The sequence below is a fragment of the Phodopus roborovskii genome, unplaced genomic scaffold (genome assembly GCF_943737965.1).
Source record: "Phodopus roborovskii unplaced genomic scaffold, PHOROB, whole genome shotgun sequence".
NCBI classification, from domain to species: domain Eukaryota; kingdom Metazoa; phylum Chordata; class Mammalia; order Rodentia; family Cricetidae; genus Phodopus; species Phodopus roborovskii.
Genome location: NW_026126627.1, coordinates 519427 through 533627, shown reverse-complemented (window position 1 = coordinate 533627; position 14201 = coordinate 519427). Strand labels below are relative to the sequence as shown.

The following is a 14201-nucleotide window of genomic DNA, read 5'->3' as shown; positions in this document are numbered from 1 at the left end:
CTGTGTTGATCTTGATTATCTTTATTGGAATCTTCCCACCTGCCTTCACCCTGTCCATGACTGCACCTGTCACCAGGGATCTTCGTTGTTACCTTGCAACTCTCCTCTGTCCTTCCTTAGTGGAGTCCTTTTATACTCATTCCTACATATTCTTCTCTCTTGATTTACTCTCCTATTGAATGCCACCTTTCCCTATAGCTTCTTAAGATAAGATGCATGTGTTCCTGATGTATAGAGACTTTGAATGTCTAAAAGCCTCAGCATAGCTCAAATAAAGACTAGTTTACATAGGTATACAATTTTAAACAAGGCATCATTTTTCTCTTGAAATTCTTAAGGTATTGCTCTGTTGCTCTCTGGTTTCCATTTCATTGTGAGATTATTGATCCTTTGTGTGTGTAATCAGTCTTAATTTCTTTTACTCTGCTCCTTTAAACTCTTCTCTCTGCTCACTGTGGTAGAACTTGCTGCTAATCTGTTTTCCTTTGTTGTAGAGATTTCACTTCTTGTTTTCTTTTCTTTTTCTATTTTGTTTTGTTTTTTAAGACAGGGTTTCTCTGTGTTGCTCTAGTTGTCTTGAAATTTACACTGTAGACTAGGATGGTCTCAAACTCTCAGAGATCTGCCTGCCTCTGCCTCCAGAGTGCTAGATTAAAGGTGTGTGCCACCACCACCCAGCTCTTGCTGTTTTCTTTAAGGTCTTGGGTATGAGGCTCAAGAGGGACACTGAAACGGATTGTTGGAAGTAAGAAGTTTACTTACAGATATTAATGCATGGACAAACAGACAGCAACATGACAGGGCTCTGAGGAGAGTTAAACCTCAGCACTAGAGACAGACAGCATGGCAGGGGTTCTGAAGGTACCTTCCTAACTTCTCTGGAGAAGGTGAGTGGTGAGATTTTACAACTTGAGAAGGGAATTGGGTAAGGAAGGTAACATGTGGTTACCATACCCTCTGGTATGTCTTGACATTGCAAACATCTCCCAAGTGAGAAATCCAGGCACCTGAACTCTGTTAGCTAGAGAATCATACAGTTCCTTTGGTAGGGCGGCTATGTTGTGGCCTAGGCAGCTGTCTGGTCTGGATTCTAACATTTGCTGCTGTTGCTGTGGGCCTCTTTTTCCCTTCCAGTGCTGGGCTTCAAACCTGGGTTTTGTGCATGCTAGCCCAGCACTCTGCCACTGAGCTACATCCCAGCTCCATGGGAATGGTTATTTCCTGCTTTTTATATGCAAGGAGTGTTCTTAATGCTTTATCAAAAAGCCAGGGTGAAGACAGAACTCACTTAGGAGCTTTAAAACTCAGTTCTGAAATACTACAGTGCATTTGCCATAATTTTACCCTAAATAAAAACAAAATTAAAATTTAAAGTGATATGTTCCTTGTTGGTCTTAAGGAAACAACAAAATTTTCCTTGTGTGTATGTGTATGTGTATGTGTATGTGTGTGTGTATACGTGTGTACACATGTCCCCTGAACATACATGCATGACTTGTTGGTCATCCAATGCTAGGGGCAGGCATTATTGCCAATCCCCTTTTAGAGATGGGAATTGAGAGTCAGAGAAGCGAAGAACTTTCCAGTGATCAAGACATTGTCAGAGTGTTTTGAATTTGGTGCCTGTGACCCTTAGAACCCCTAGAGTTTGTCTGATCCAACAGTGGAACTTAGCTGTGCTTGGCCCCCTCCCCAGCCCAGGAAAGGCCTTTTGTCCCCTGTGGGTCTTTCTTCTTATCTGGGTGTTGACAGCTGGACACTTGGGAACCCATAGTTAGATTCAGCAAGTCACAGGTGGATTGTGAGAAGGGTTCACTAAGCCTTCTGACAGGACCTGTGAGTCATCACGGAAGGCCCCTGGGGTAAAGTAGGGGAGGTGTGAAAGGCAGATAAGATTTTACTCTAACCTGATAAGTAGAGGCCTCAGGAGGTGTGGAGCTGGCTTTGTGTCATCTCAAGTACCTTATTCTCACCTCATCAGCACCAAGAGGACCCTGTCAATAAAAAAGAAAACAGTTAGGGCTCTTAGCTTAGCTCTCTCCAAGCCTAAGCCAGGTATGGGCAGTGGGCAGGAAGCAGGTGTCTCTGTTCCAAGGTTGGCATGCCTTAGGGGAACTGATCCCCGCTGGCTAGACTGTAGATGAGGGGAGAAAAGAGCAGACACTACCAAATCTGGGCCTGGAGGGCTGGTAGCAGTCTTTGCACTTGATAATACCAGAGCTGAAAGGTGTAAGCTGGAGGATTCATGCCTCACCTGTCAGTGAGCTCCTTGTGAGGGTTTGTGAGAGACCCCATCATAGATAGCACCTGAGGTTGAACTCTGGCCATCACATGCACTCATGTGTGTACATGTAAGCACACAACTGTGGTGATGGCAGTCAACACAGTACTCACAGCTCTGAGCTATGTCGTAGGTAGCTTCAAACTGCTCTCAATCTGGTCTCACAGAATAGTTTCTTGTACTCCTGAGAAGTCTTGTTTAGGTCTGTTTTCCCCATGAAGAAACAGCTGTGCAGCACAGAGGTTACTTGGGATGGGGAGCATCTAGTGTCAGGCTGTTTGACTCAAAGTTAGCAGCCTATAAATGCGTCTCCAAGACAGGATGCAGTCATGCCTCTGCTTCCAGGAAGATGTGTGGCAATGCTCAGTTCTGCCTGGGCTGGGCTGGCTAGTGAGATGGAATACAGTGCCTAGTCTCTGGGTACAGTTGCTCCTCACCTATCTATAAACAAACCACTACATATTGTTGACTTACTCCATCCCCACCTCCATCCGCATCTCAGTCCCCACCTCCATCCCTACCTCCATCCCCACCTCCGTCCCCACCTCCATCCTACCTCTACCCATCTTTGGTCTATGAGACAAGATCTCACTGTAATCCAGGCTGACATTGAATGTGATATGTAGCTCAGGTTAATCTCCTGGGTGAGGTAGAGGTGACAAGAAGGCACTGCTCATTGGAGGCTGGGAAGTACAGATCAGGGAGCCAGCAAGATCAGGTCCCAGTAAGAAACTTCTCTCTCTCTCTCTCTCTCTCTCTCTCTCTCTCTCTCACACACACACACACACACACACACACACACACCTTCTAGCCACAGCCTCATGCTTCACTCTTTGGGGTCTCTTGGCTGTGGGCATGTGTCCCATTTGCGAGGGCAGACTTTCGTTTTAGGTTTTCCCATGTAAGTAGAATGTGAGCATCCATGATCTTTGGTGTCCGTGGATTCTTATAGGGACAGGAGGCAGTTAAGACTCTTAAAATTATGACCAAATAGTAAATTCTGAGTTGGAGAAGCAGGCTTGCAGAGGGGAGTAGCTTTGATGTGCCCATACTGGTATGTGGCAACATGTTCCTCAGTCAGGGAGCATGAAAAATTTGTGGTCTCCCAGATGATTACTTACCAGGGTTGACTGAAGGCTTACCATGTGCCCTAGCCCTGACACACACACACACACACACACACACACACACACACACACACACAGAGTCTAGTTTAGGGGCATCAGTCAAGTAGACCCACAGTGCAGGGAAGAGAGGTTCAGGAGCTGAAGGATGCTACCCTGGGGCCTGTCTCCTAAGCTAGGAAACAGTGATGCCTCTTGGGAGGTGACCATGAACTTGAGATGGATGGGAGAGGCTCCCAGGGCTGGAAGCAGGAGAAGAGGGTATGAAAGAACTGAGTGCAAGGTGTATGTTTTTCCTGCCCGCCGCTGGTCTTGTCCCGCCGCCGCGCCAGCCCCAATTAACACACCGAGACTCTGTATTTGATATAATTCTGTTGGCCCATTACTAGTTTCTTATCGGCTAGCTCTGTCTTAAGTATTAACCCATTTCTGCTGATCTATGAATTTTCACGTGGTCTTCTCTTACCGGGGAGTGGGGCAGGTGACTGGTCTTCCCAGTCTCTCCATCTTGGCCCTGCTTACTACTTCCTCTTTCTTCCTTGTCCCACCTATCTTGCTTTCCTATTGGCCAACAGTGCTTTATTCATTAACCAGTATGAGAAACATATACAGAATGACATCTCCCATCAACTGAGCTCTAAGAGGTCACCAGTGTCCCCTGTCCCACATGCCCCTCAATGGTCCCTGGACCCAGTGCAAACTGATAGCCTCCCTGAGTCTTCAAGAGAGAATGTGGAAGAGGGGAGGGCCAGTCCACAGGGACCTAGGATATAATCAGGGCTGCAGAGCTGGGGTAGAATCCATCTGTGTCTCAGTGTCTTTGTGGATCACTCTGAATCACTTTCTTTGGCCTTGGAGTCCCCTCCTTCTACCATGTCTACAGCAAGCTGGTACAAGAAGGAAGAGAGGTGTGGAGCTGGGATGCTTTCCCAGTTCCTCTTGGCCTTCTCCTTTTATGGGTAGCACGCCTCAGTCTCAGTAGCCAGTCAGCAAGAACTCCAGCTGGGGATCAACTGAAATAGCCAGGCTGTGAAACTTTGGGATGCTGGGCACCTCCAGGGAGTCCTGACCCTTTGTGCCTTACTGAGGGGATTCCAGGACCTTTATCCACTCCTCCCAAGCACATCCCAAGACTCAGACTTCCAAATGCAAGCCCCCAGGCCATGTAGGAAGGGCAGACAGGGCATATTAGTGATGGGGGAAGGTCTTAAGACCCAAAGCCCTCAGCTAGACGCTGAGTCACACGGTAAGGCTGACATTGCCCTCAGGTTCCCAAGGCTGTATTCTTCCTGCCTCTGAGCTGTTTTGGTCAGGCCAGGGATGCTCTGCCCACCCCCATTTTGTTGTGCCCCCCACACACATCTTCTGCACTCCTACACATCTTTAACATGGTTCAGTTACAAACACAGCCTGGAAGGCTTCTTGTCATTCTAGGAAGCCACAGAGGTATCCTGGGATCTGTGCACTGGTGAATGTCCTGATTATAAGTGTGGCTATAGCCCTCAGTCATTTCTTTGCTCATTTGACACCTGTCTCAGTCAGTGTTCAGACTGCAGCAACTCTTATAAAGCAAAAGCATTTGACTTGGGCCTTGCTTACAGTTTCAGAGGGTGAGCCCATGATCATCATGGTGGGAAGCAGAGAGGCATGGTGTGAGAGCTTTACATCCTGATCTGTAGGCAGAGAGAGACACTTGCTCTGGCATGGGCCTTTGAAAAATATCAAATCCCTCCCTATCCAGATACAAGATAAGACTATACCACTTCCAATCAGGCCATACCTGCTCCAATCAGGCCACACCTCCTCCAAACAGGCCACATGCACTCAAAATGTCACACCTCCTAATCCTTCCCCAATAGTTCTACTAACTAGAAACTAAACATTCAGATATTTGAGCCTATGGGAGACATTTTCATTCAAACCACTACAACTCCCATACTCCTCCATTAGCTGTGTAGACACAAGAAACAGTGGCTCTTGTTGGCTTTGTTTCCAGGGCCTCGTGTACAGCAGAGCTTAGACATGGTGCTATAAGCCAAGTGTGTCAGCGCCTGAAATTCCATCTCCCAGAGATAAAAGCAGGAAGGTTGTGAGTTTGAAGTCAGCCTGGGCTACATAACTGTCTCAAAAACAACAAACAGAAAGGAGGGAGTATGAAATTGTATTTTTTAAAAGCTTAGAACTATAGTATGAATAAATCAATTTTAAATATGCAAGTCATGCCAGGCAGTGGTGGTTATACTTTTAATCCCAGTACTCCAGAGGCAGGTGGATCTCTGTGAGTTCCAGGCCAGCTTGGTCTATGGAGCGAGTTCTGAGGCAGCCAGGAATACACACAGAGAAACCCTGTCTTGAGAAATCAAATCGATAAATAAATATGCAAGTCACAGGTCATTGGTGAGTTGTTTATAGGCTATGGAGATGTCAAGGTAACAGTTGAAATTTGTTATCCCTCTTCCCCCAAATCTTGTACTCATTGAGGTTGCTCCACATTCTTACCAGCCAGGCAAGCAGGCAAGTTTGCCTGGTATGGATAAGAAAGGTAAATGGAAACCTTTGGTTAGTCACCTTCTGGGACCAGCATTTTCATTTGGCATAGGCTTTTCAAGAGTCATGACTATTGTAGCAGGTGTCAGTACTTTTCCTTTTCATGGCTGAGTAATATCCTACTGAATGAACATACCACAATTTAAAATCCATTCATCAGTTGATGGGTATTTTCTTCCCTTTCTCTTTGAGGTGAATGTGAATATAATGCTAAGCAGACCTTTGTTTACCAATTTGGAAAAGAAAACAAGAACAATACTGTATGTCATATATGTTCTCCCAAAAGTGTACTGAAAGACTTAACAGGTTAAATAATGATCGTGGGGAGGTTAGTTGCTACAATCGAGAGAATATTTGTTCACAGGGATCCAGGAAGAACATGAAACCTTTGCAGAATTAGGAAAAGACACCTCTCTCTCAAGATGCTTCTCCTCAATCTGCAGGGCAGTGGTTTTTTTTTTTTTTTTCCATGAACACACAGATCAACAATCCCTCTATAGTTAGACAGTGTGAAACTTGTACCCCTGTCCAGGGAAGCTCTGCAGGTGAGGTGGACAGTAGACAGACCGCTGTCTGAGCCACAGAGAGGTGTAGAGGCAGAGATAGTATCATGGAGGTGCTCAAATAAAAACTTGCATGTGAAAGTCTACAACATACATTTCACAGTAGTCCAAAGGTAGAAAACAACCTAGATTTCCATCCACAGGTGAATAGAATGTGGTCTATTATACAATGGTATAGTGCTTGGCTGTGAACAGGATAAAGTAGTAATACACAGTACAGATCAGATAACCCTCCCAAACATGAAAGAAACCAGGCATGAGAGGAGGTGCTGTGTGTCTCTACCTGTGCGAAACACCCAGAGCCGGTGGGCAGATGCAGACTGAACATCTGGGTTGCCAAGGGTGAGTGGGAATGGCTGATGGGTGGTAATGGCCTGATGAGTATAAGGTTTTATTTGGTAGTGGCAGAATGTTCTGGAACTAGATAGACGTGGCACTCATGTGATGTGTGTACCAAACATGACTTGTTTTGAGCTGGCTCACATCCCTGTGAGTTCACAGCCATGAGTAACAGGACTGAGTGGATAGGGAGGTGTGTGGAAGGGCAGAAGGCCTTGTTCTCCCTTCTAAATATTTATGAATTACATTTTTGATTTGTGTGTGTATGTGTGTGTGTGTGTGTGCAGAGGCATGTGTGCACATGTGTGGAGGTCAAAGGGCAACTAGTAGGAGTCATTTCTCTCCTTCTACCGTGTGAACCCAAGATTGCTTAGGTCTTCAGGTTTGGCCACAGGCTCTTTATCCACTGAGCTGTCTCACCTCCCTGGATCTCTCAAAGACCAGGCTCAGGGAAGAAACCAAAAGCCCAGCCATGGAAAGTTCAGGCAAGCTCCCCGGGGTCAGTTCAACAGTTGACCCAAAGGGGCACTTCTTTTGCCCAGAGCTGTGCTTCCCACGCTTGTGTTTCCTGTGGGAACATCCTGGGCCAGAGAGCTGCCAGTGGCTCTCAGCACAAAGCTGCCCCTCCCGGGAGTCCTAGGAGCCTTATGCTATAAATCTCTGCTCATGGACTAGCTCTTGCCAGGTTACTGAGGAAGTCTGGCTCCCTCCCCAGGTCAGGTGGAAGAAGAGAAACCATGGTCTGCCAGTGTTTGAGTCACTCCTTAAATTAATGGAGGTCAGGGCTGTCTGGGGACTCAGCTCAGAGAGCAAAGTTCCTCCCTAAGGTACACAAGGCCCCCATCCCCAGGGATGCATAAACTGTGAGTGCTGGAGACCTGAAATCACAGCATTGAGGAGGGAGACACAGGGATCAGACATTCAAAGTCATCCTAGACTACATAGTGAATTTGAGGCTAACCTGGGCTACATGAGCCCCGGTCAGGTCGTCAGACTACAGAGACATTCTTGCTGTCTGGGTTCTAGTCACAGAGCACTGGTTCCTCCAGCCCTCACTTCAGTCAGTGTATGTTGGGTTTCTTTCTCCTCCTTCCCTCCCTCCCTCCCTCCACCCATCCCTTGCTCCCTCCCTCCCTTCCTCCCTTCCTTCCTCTCTCCCTCTCACCTTTCTTTCCTTCCTTCCTTCCTTCCTTCTTTCCTTTCCTTTCCCTTTCTTCCCTTTCTTTCCCTTCTCTCCCTCCTTACCTCCCTCCCCCCTTCCTTCTTTCTCTTCTTTTCTAAGATAGGTCTCACTATGTAGCCCTCCCTGGCCTGGTACTCACTGTGAAGCCAAGGGTGGCCTGAATTCCTGATTTCCTGCTCCCATTATCCATCTATCTATCCACCTATCTGTCCTCTGATCTGTCCATGTGTCTGTCCATCTACCCTCTGATCCATTTAAAGCAGATAACAGGGCACTCAACCATCTTGCTAGCACTGGAGGTACAGGTGTTCTGCGGTACAGTGAGGCTGAGGGCCACAGTGCAAGGAATAGATGTGAGAGATGTTGTCTCTGGCATTGCCCATCAGGTGTGGCACTCTGCTCTTGGCTGCTGGCTAGAGTGTTGTTCACTGTTCCCATGTCCCTCATAGGTAGGGACCTCTGGGACACTTTGTGAGTAGAAGCTGTCAGCAATGCTTGCTTGACCTTTGATCTCATGGTGTCCTCTGCATCAGATGATGGGGTGTCTCTGGTACTAAACATTGGGCACTGACATGTCACCTTCTGGAGAGCAGAGCCTATGTGGACACTTGCAGGCATGTGGGGACACTGGCATGGGTGGGTGGAGGCGAAAGGACAGAAACCATGGGGCTAGAGGGAAGCAAAGGAAGCCTCTGTGCTACCCTCACCCTAACCACGTGGGGACTATAAGTCAGATGATCAGTCAGCCCGGCTCTGGGTGCAAGCTTAACCCTTCCTTGGACACAAAGAACCTACCCCAAGGCTCCTGTCTTATTAGGGTTGCTAATGCTGTGATGAAACTTCATGACCAAAACAATGTGGGGAGGAAAGTATTTATTTGCTTATGCGTCCACATCACTGAAGGAAATCAGGGCAGGAACCCGGAGGAAGGAGCTGATGCAGAGACTGGCTTGCACCTCACATCTTACTCAGCCTGCTTTCCTATAGAATGGAGGACCAGGTATGGCACCACCCACAATGGGCTGGGCTCTCCCGCCTCAATCACTAATTAAGAAAAGGCCTTGCAGCTGGATTTATGGAGGCATTTCCTCAGTTGAAGTTCCCTGCTTTCAGATGACTTTAGCGTGTGCTAAATTGACATAAAAATAGCTAGCATAGCTTTCTAGGATGGCAGGGGTGACACCGAGACAGATGAAAAGGAACCTGAATTTCCTTCCACCCCACAAAGGAGAGAAATGAGTGCTGGTTCTTACAACCCAGAGCTGACACAGCAAGCTAAAACACTTTCCCCAGGCCTCAGAGCAAAGAGACCTGTAGCCACAAGGGTACTTAGTTAGCCTGAACCCCAGTCTATAACCTAATCAGGGCAGGGGAGGCTCTGCCCCCCCAGCTGGTACAGTTGGGGGTCTGTGGCCCCCTAGGTGCATCAGGCTCAAGCCTCTTTCAGGGACCACCTCAGGGGCTGTGGCTGTCCTCATGGATTCACTTTCCTGGGCATCCAGTATCGCTGGCCAATGGCCAGTGGCCAGCATGTGGAAGCTTGAAGCAGGCCCAGACCCTTAGATTCGGGTCTCTATCTAATTCACACTGTTTTCTCTCTTTTTGCAGATCGTGAAGACCAGTCCATTCTGTGCACGTAAGTGAGGCTGTTCTTCATTTGTTGTCTACTGAAGACTGATGTGTTCACAGTTGAATTGCCCAGACCTGCCCCTGTCACAGGGCACATGTGATGGAAACCAGAACACTTGAATATTTAAGGATGCCTGCTGTCATTCTATTTTTAATTACAGTTTATTTATTGTGCATGTGTTGTGGGGGTGCACAAGTGTCATAGTCCATATAGAAGTCAGAGGACAACTGGCAAGAGTTGTTCCTCTGCAGCCCTGTGGGTCCTAGGGATCAATTGTAAGGCATCGGTATTGATAACAGGTGCCTTTACCGCTAAGCCAGCTTACCAGCCTGTGTATTAAAGGTTTATTAATGTTGTGCTCATGATTTCAGAGGGTTTGGTTCATAGTCATTCAGCCCCACGTGCTTGGGCAGAATGTCATGGTGACTGGAGGGTGTGGGAAGTTCCTCACTTCTTTTATTTTTTTTAACATTTATTTGTGTAAGTGGTGTGTGTGTGTGTGTGTGTGTGTGTGTGTGTGTGTGTGTGTGAGTGAGTGTGTGTGTGAGAGAGAGAGAGAGAGAGAGAGAGAGGAAGGTGTCAGAGAGGAAGGTGTCAGGACTGGGGGCCTCTGTCTGAGGGACAAGAAAGTAGGAAGCTCACACTGTAAAATCAATAGACACTTTGTATTTTGTAAATAGTTTTATTGAAACACATCTGCAATCCACTTGTTTACACAGCTGCTTCCACAGTGAAGTGGCCATGCCACGTAGGTATGATGAAGCTCCACACCCACTACATTAACTTGCTTCTAGTGCTATGATAAGACACCATAATAAAAAACAATGTGGAGGGGGCTTCTTCAGCTTATAGCACAGTCCACATCATAGTTTAGTCACTGAAAGAAGTCAGAACAGGAGCCCAAGACAGGGCAAAGACCTCAGACACAGGCAGAGGCCATAGACTAGCATACCTCACGGTCTGCTCAGCCTACCTTCTTATAACCCAGATCCAGCTGCCTCAGCATGGCACCGCCCACAGTGGGCTGGGCCTTCCCACAGTCACCACTAGGGCAAACATTAAGGAGACATTTTTCTCAGTTAAGAGTCCCTCTTCTCAGATATGTCTAGGTTTGTGTCAAGGATGCCCACAAACCCTGAAATGATTGCTATCCAACCCTGTGCAGAAGTGGCTTGCCCACTCCACACCTAAACAGGGGGGGTGTGGTGGGGTTGGCGGGTTAGATCATGGGACAGACAGTGCATGAAAATGCAAGGGAAGAAGTGGCCATGGGAGGAACAGCAGCTATGACTATGTGCCCATCACCATTCTGAGCAAAGGCACAGGAGTTTGAGTGACTTACCAGGGACCATGCAGGTGACTGGATGAGTGGGTATTCGAACAGGCTGTCTGACCCAGGAGCCCCCTGTGCCAATCATCTAACAAGGGCTATAGGGGCTGAATACCTTGAGTCCAAATAATATTCAAGATGGGTACTGTCTAGTTGGGCTTTGCAGGATGTGTAGGAGTTGAACACCAATACCAGAGGACACAGCCAGCTTGCATTAGGATGGGACTTAGGAGGAGCTGTGAGCATACAGCCAATTTGGCTCCTTGTTGAGGCTGACAGCAGTCTGTAATAGCTTTTAATGGTGTTCAACTTGGAGAGGTAGGACTATCCCATAGTGTTAAACTTATGCAAATTAGAATGTACAGTTCCATGATGAGAAGTCATTAAGAAGTTTTAGAACCTTCCATCAAGCACAGAAATTTTCCCAGAGTGATCCCCATGAGACTGTGCAGGTCATATGCACAGTGAACACAGCTGTGGGTCATGGCAACCCAGTTCCATTCGGCTAAGCCAGGGACTTCCAGGAATGGGAAGCTGGGGACAAGTTCCTCACAACCAGGGCTTGGATAGGGACAGCATTGTCACCTAGAGTTCCAGGGTCACCAAGCAGAGATAGGCAATGTTTCTGGAGCCACCCGAGCCTGCCAGCTTCAGATGCCCGGAGCCTGGGACTTGGGTGTCCCCAAGGCCATCCAAGACCTAGAGGACCACAGGGAAGGGGGATTCCCAGGGTCATGCCACTGATGTCCTCCCTGTTGTCAGGGGCAGAGACCGAGGCCTGATGGGAAAGTATGGGATGGTAGGAAGTGGGCCTGGGCACCATTGTGACTATTGTGAGATCTGTGTTCAAATCTCAGAATATTCCCTCCCTGCCCTGACCGGGATCCTTCTCCTTCAGTTGAAAGGGAAGCTTATCCACTCTTTTTGACATAACTCTACTGAAGTAATCTATGCTATGCTGTACACCACTGAGTGGCCTAGTTCTTTGATCCTGATTTCAGTCTCAGAGTCCAAGCTGGGATGTCCCTGTCTTTCCCTTTTTCGTTTTTCAAATTTAAAGAGTGGGAGGTGGGAGAATATGAGTTGTCTTGTTATTTAGACCCGAGCTCACATTTCATTCTTCTTCCGTTTTCTGTCCACGGGGTACTGTTACTAGAGCACTTTACTTCAATGTCTCTGAGCCTCAGTTTCCCCAAGAAGGTGATGAGAATAATCGTGGAGGATTAAAGGTGCTGAAGGGCTGGTACAAGTGAGCCCAGAGCAGGCACTTGTAAACACAGGCCCTGTGTGCCCCTTGTCTGGCACCAGAGTGTTGGTTCCTTTCGGTCCTTCCTGTGACAAAACAGCTGATAAAAGCAACTCACTGAAGCAAGGGGTTGGCGTGGCCCCTGGTGAGGCACTGGCCATTGGGTGGGGATGGCATGGGGCGTGAGGCAACGGTCAGGGAGCAGAGAGGTGTTTGTGTCCTAGGTGACTCTAGAGCCTGCCAACAATCCCTGTTGTTAGAGAACAGAGCCTGTGTGGTCGAACCGTGAGCGTGTGGGTGGCACTGGGACCAGGGAGAACTCAGTGTGCCCCTGTCCTGCTGCATGCATGGCTTAGAACAAGCTGCTTACTCATTCTGAGCCAGACTTCTTTTCCGCACTACTACAGATGCCTCGGTAAATAGGAATGGTGGTGCTGAGAGGAGGGCAAAGGAGATTGGGCAGGCAAATAGTTAGTACCACACACACACACACACACACACACACACACACACACACACACACTGTCAATTCTGTTTTCCAAAGTTTAGAAAAATCAGTAATTGTGTCCTTTGGGACAGGAGGGGTGGCAGGGTCTTCACAACACTGTGACCACGCAGTCCTTCACGACAGCCGCAATGTCAGCCCTTGGCAGTGAGAACACACAGCAGGTGCTTCTTACCTGTCACCTTCTGGCATGACCACGAAAGGCCAGCCTCCAGTAACCTGCCTCCCCAGGCCATGGCTCCCCAAACAGCACCGCCTGTTAGGGACTATGTTCAGACACACTGCCTGTGCACAATCGTTCTCATTCAAACTGCCAGGTTCAGGGGACAACAGGAAGCTGGCGTGAGGCAGGTGGACTCTGGTGGGCAGGCCAGACACCCAGAGCAGGCAGTGGCTGTCTTCTCTTTTCTCTTTTCTCCAACCTGAGTGAAGTCATTGAGGCATCCTTGGCAGAGAAAGTTAATTTTCTTTTCTTCTATTTAGGGAGAAGAGCAGAGCTATGCTCGGCCGGGCCATTAGCTCAGCCTAGAAAACCCCAAGCTGACCTTTGCATGGATGAATTTTTTTCCAGACTTAAAAAAAGTTTGTCTTATATCATGAGATATGAAGTGAACTCAGACAATGAGAGCATTTGAGCAAAGAAAGGAAAAACAAACAAACATCCGGGCAGAAGATGATGTGGAAGGAGTGTGAGCAGAGGCCCTGTCCTTTCCTCTCAGCAGACAGGGAGCCAGACATGGTGCTGGAGCTCATGGGTAGAGAAGCCACTCTCAGGGTTCTCGCTCTAGGTAGCAGCCCCGCATGCTCTAGAAAGAGTCTTCTCATTAGGCCAACAGTATCCCGCCAGTGGGAAGCTATCCCCTAAAGGCGCATTAGTGTAAATTACTCCAACCAAAGAAACCTTGCCTGAGATTATCAGCTAGCTGCCTGATATTCAAGGGATTCTGCCGAGGATAGAGGGCCTTGCTTCTGCAGCGACTCACAGGATAAGGCATTCTTTTTTCTCTAGTTCTGCCTTAGGCGCTGCTCATCTGGAAGATACTCTTTGCTGACAATGCCTCTTAGCAGACAGTGCTGAACAGATTGGGGTTTGATCTTTTGTAGCAAAGCTCAGGTTCTTCTTCCCTCTTCTGGGCTCTTCCTTGCAGTATTCCTAGAGGACTATACTGGCTTGTGGGCCTGGTCTACTTGGGTTCATTTGCTCAGGTGAGAAACCCAAGCTCAAGGTTGGAGAGATGGCTCAGTGGGTAAAGTGTTTGCTGTGCAAGCTTGAGGACCTGAGTTCTGATGCCCAGGATCCATATTTAAAAAAAAAAAAAAAAGTTAAGCAGAGTAATGAGCTTGTAACCTTGCAGTGGGGAGATACAGCTAGGTGGAGACTTGGAGTTCACTGCCCAGCCAGCCTGGTCTAATTAGTCAGTTCCAGCCAGAGAGACCTGTTTTTTGCTTTTCT

General features: G+C 47.9%; 1 protein-coding gene across 4 annotated transcripts in view; it reads left to right on the top strand.

The window, feature by feature from the left end:
• Myh11 (myosin heavy chain 11) overlaps positions 1–14201 on the top strand; it is a 93643-nt gene that overhangs the window by 22498 nt on the left and 56944 nt on the right. For all 4 annotated transcript variants that reach the window (XM_051206718.1, XM_051206720.1, XM_051206717.1 and 1 more), the window contains exon 4: positions 9646–9673. In XM_051206718.1, the coding sequence (XP_051062675.1) occupies positions 9646–9673 (28 nt within the window). The remainder of the gene's footprint in view (positions 1–9645; positions 9674–14201) is intronic.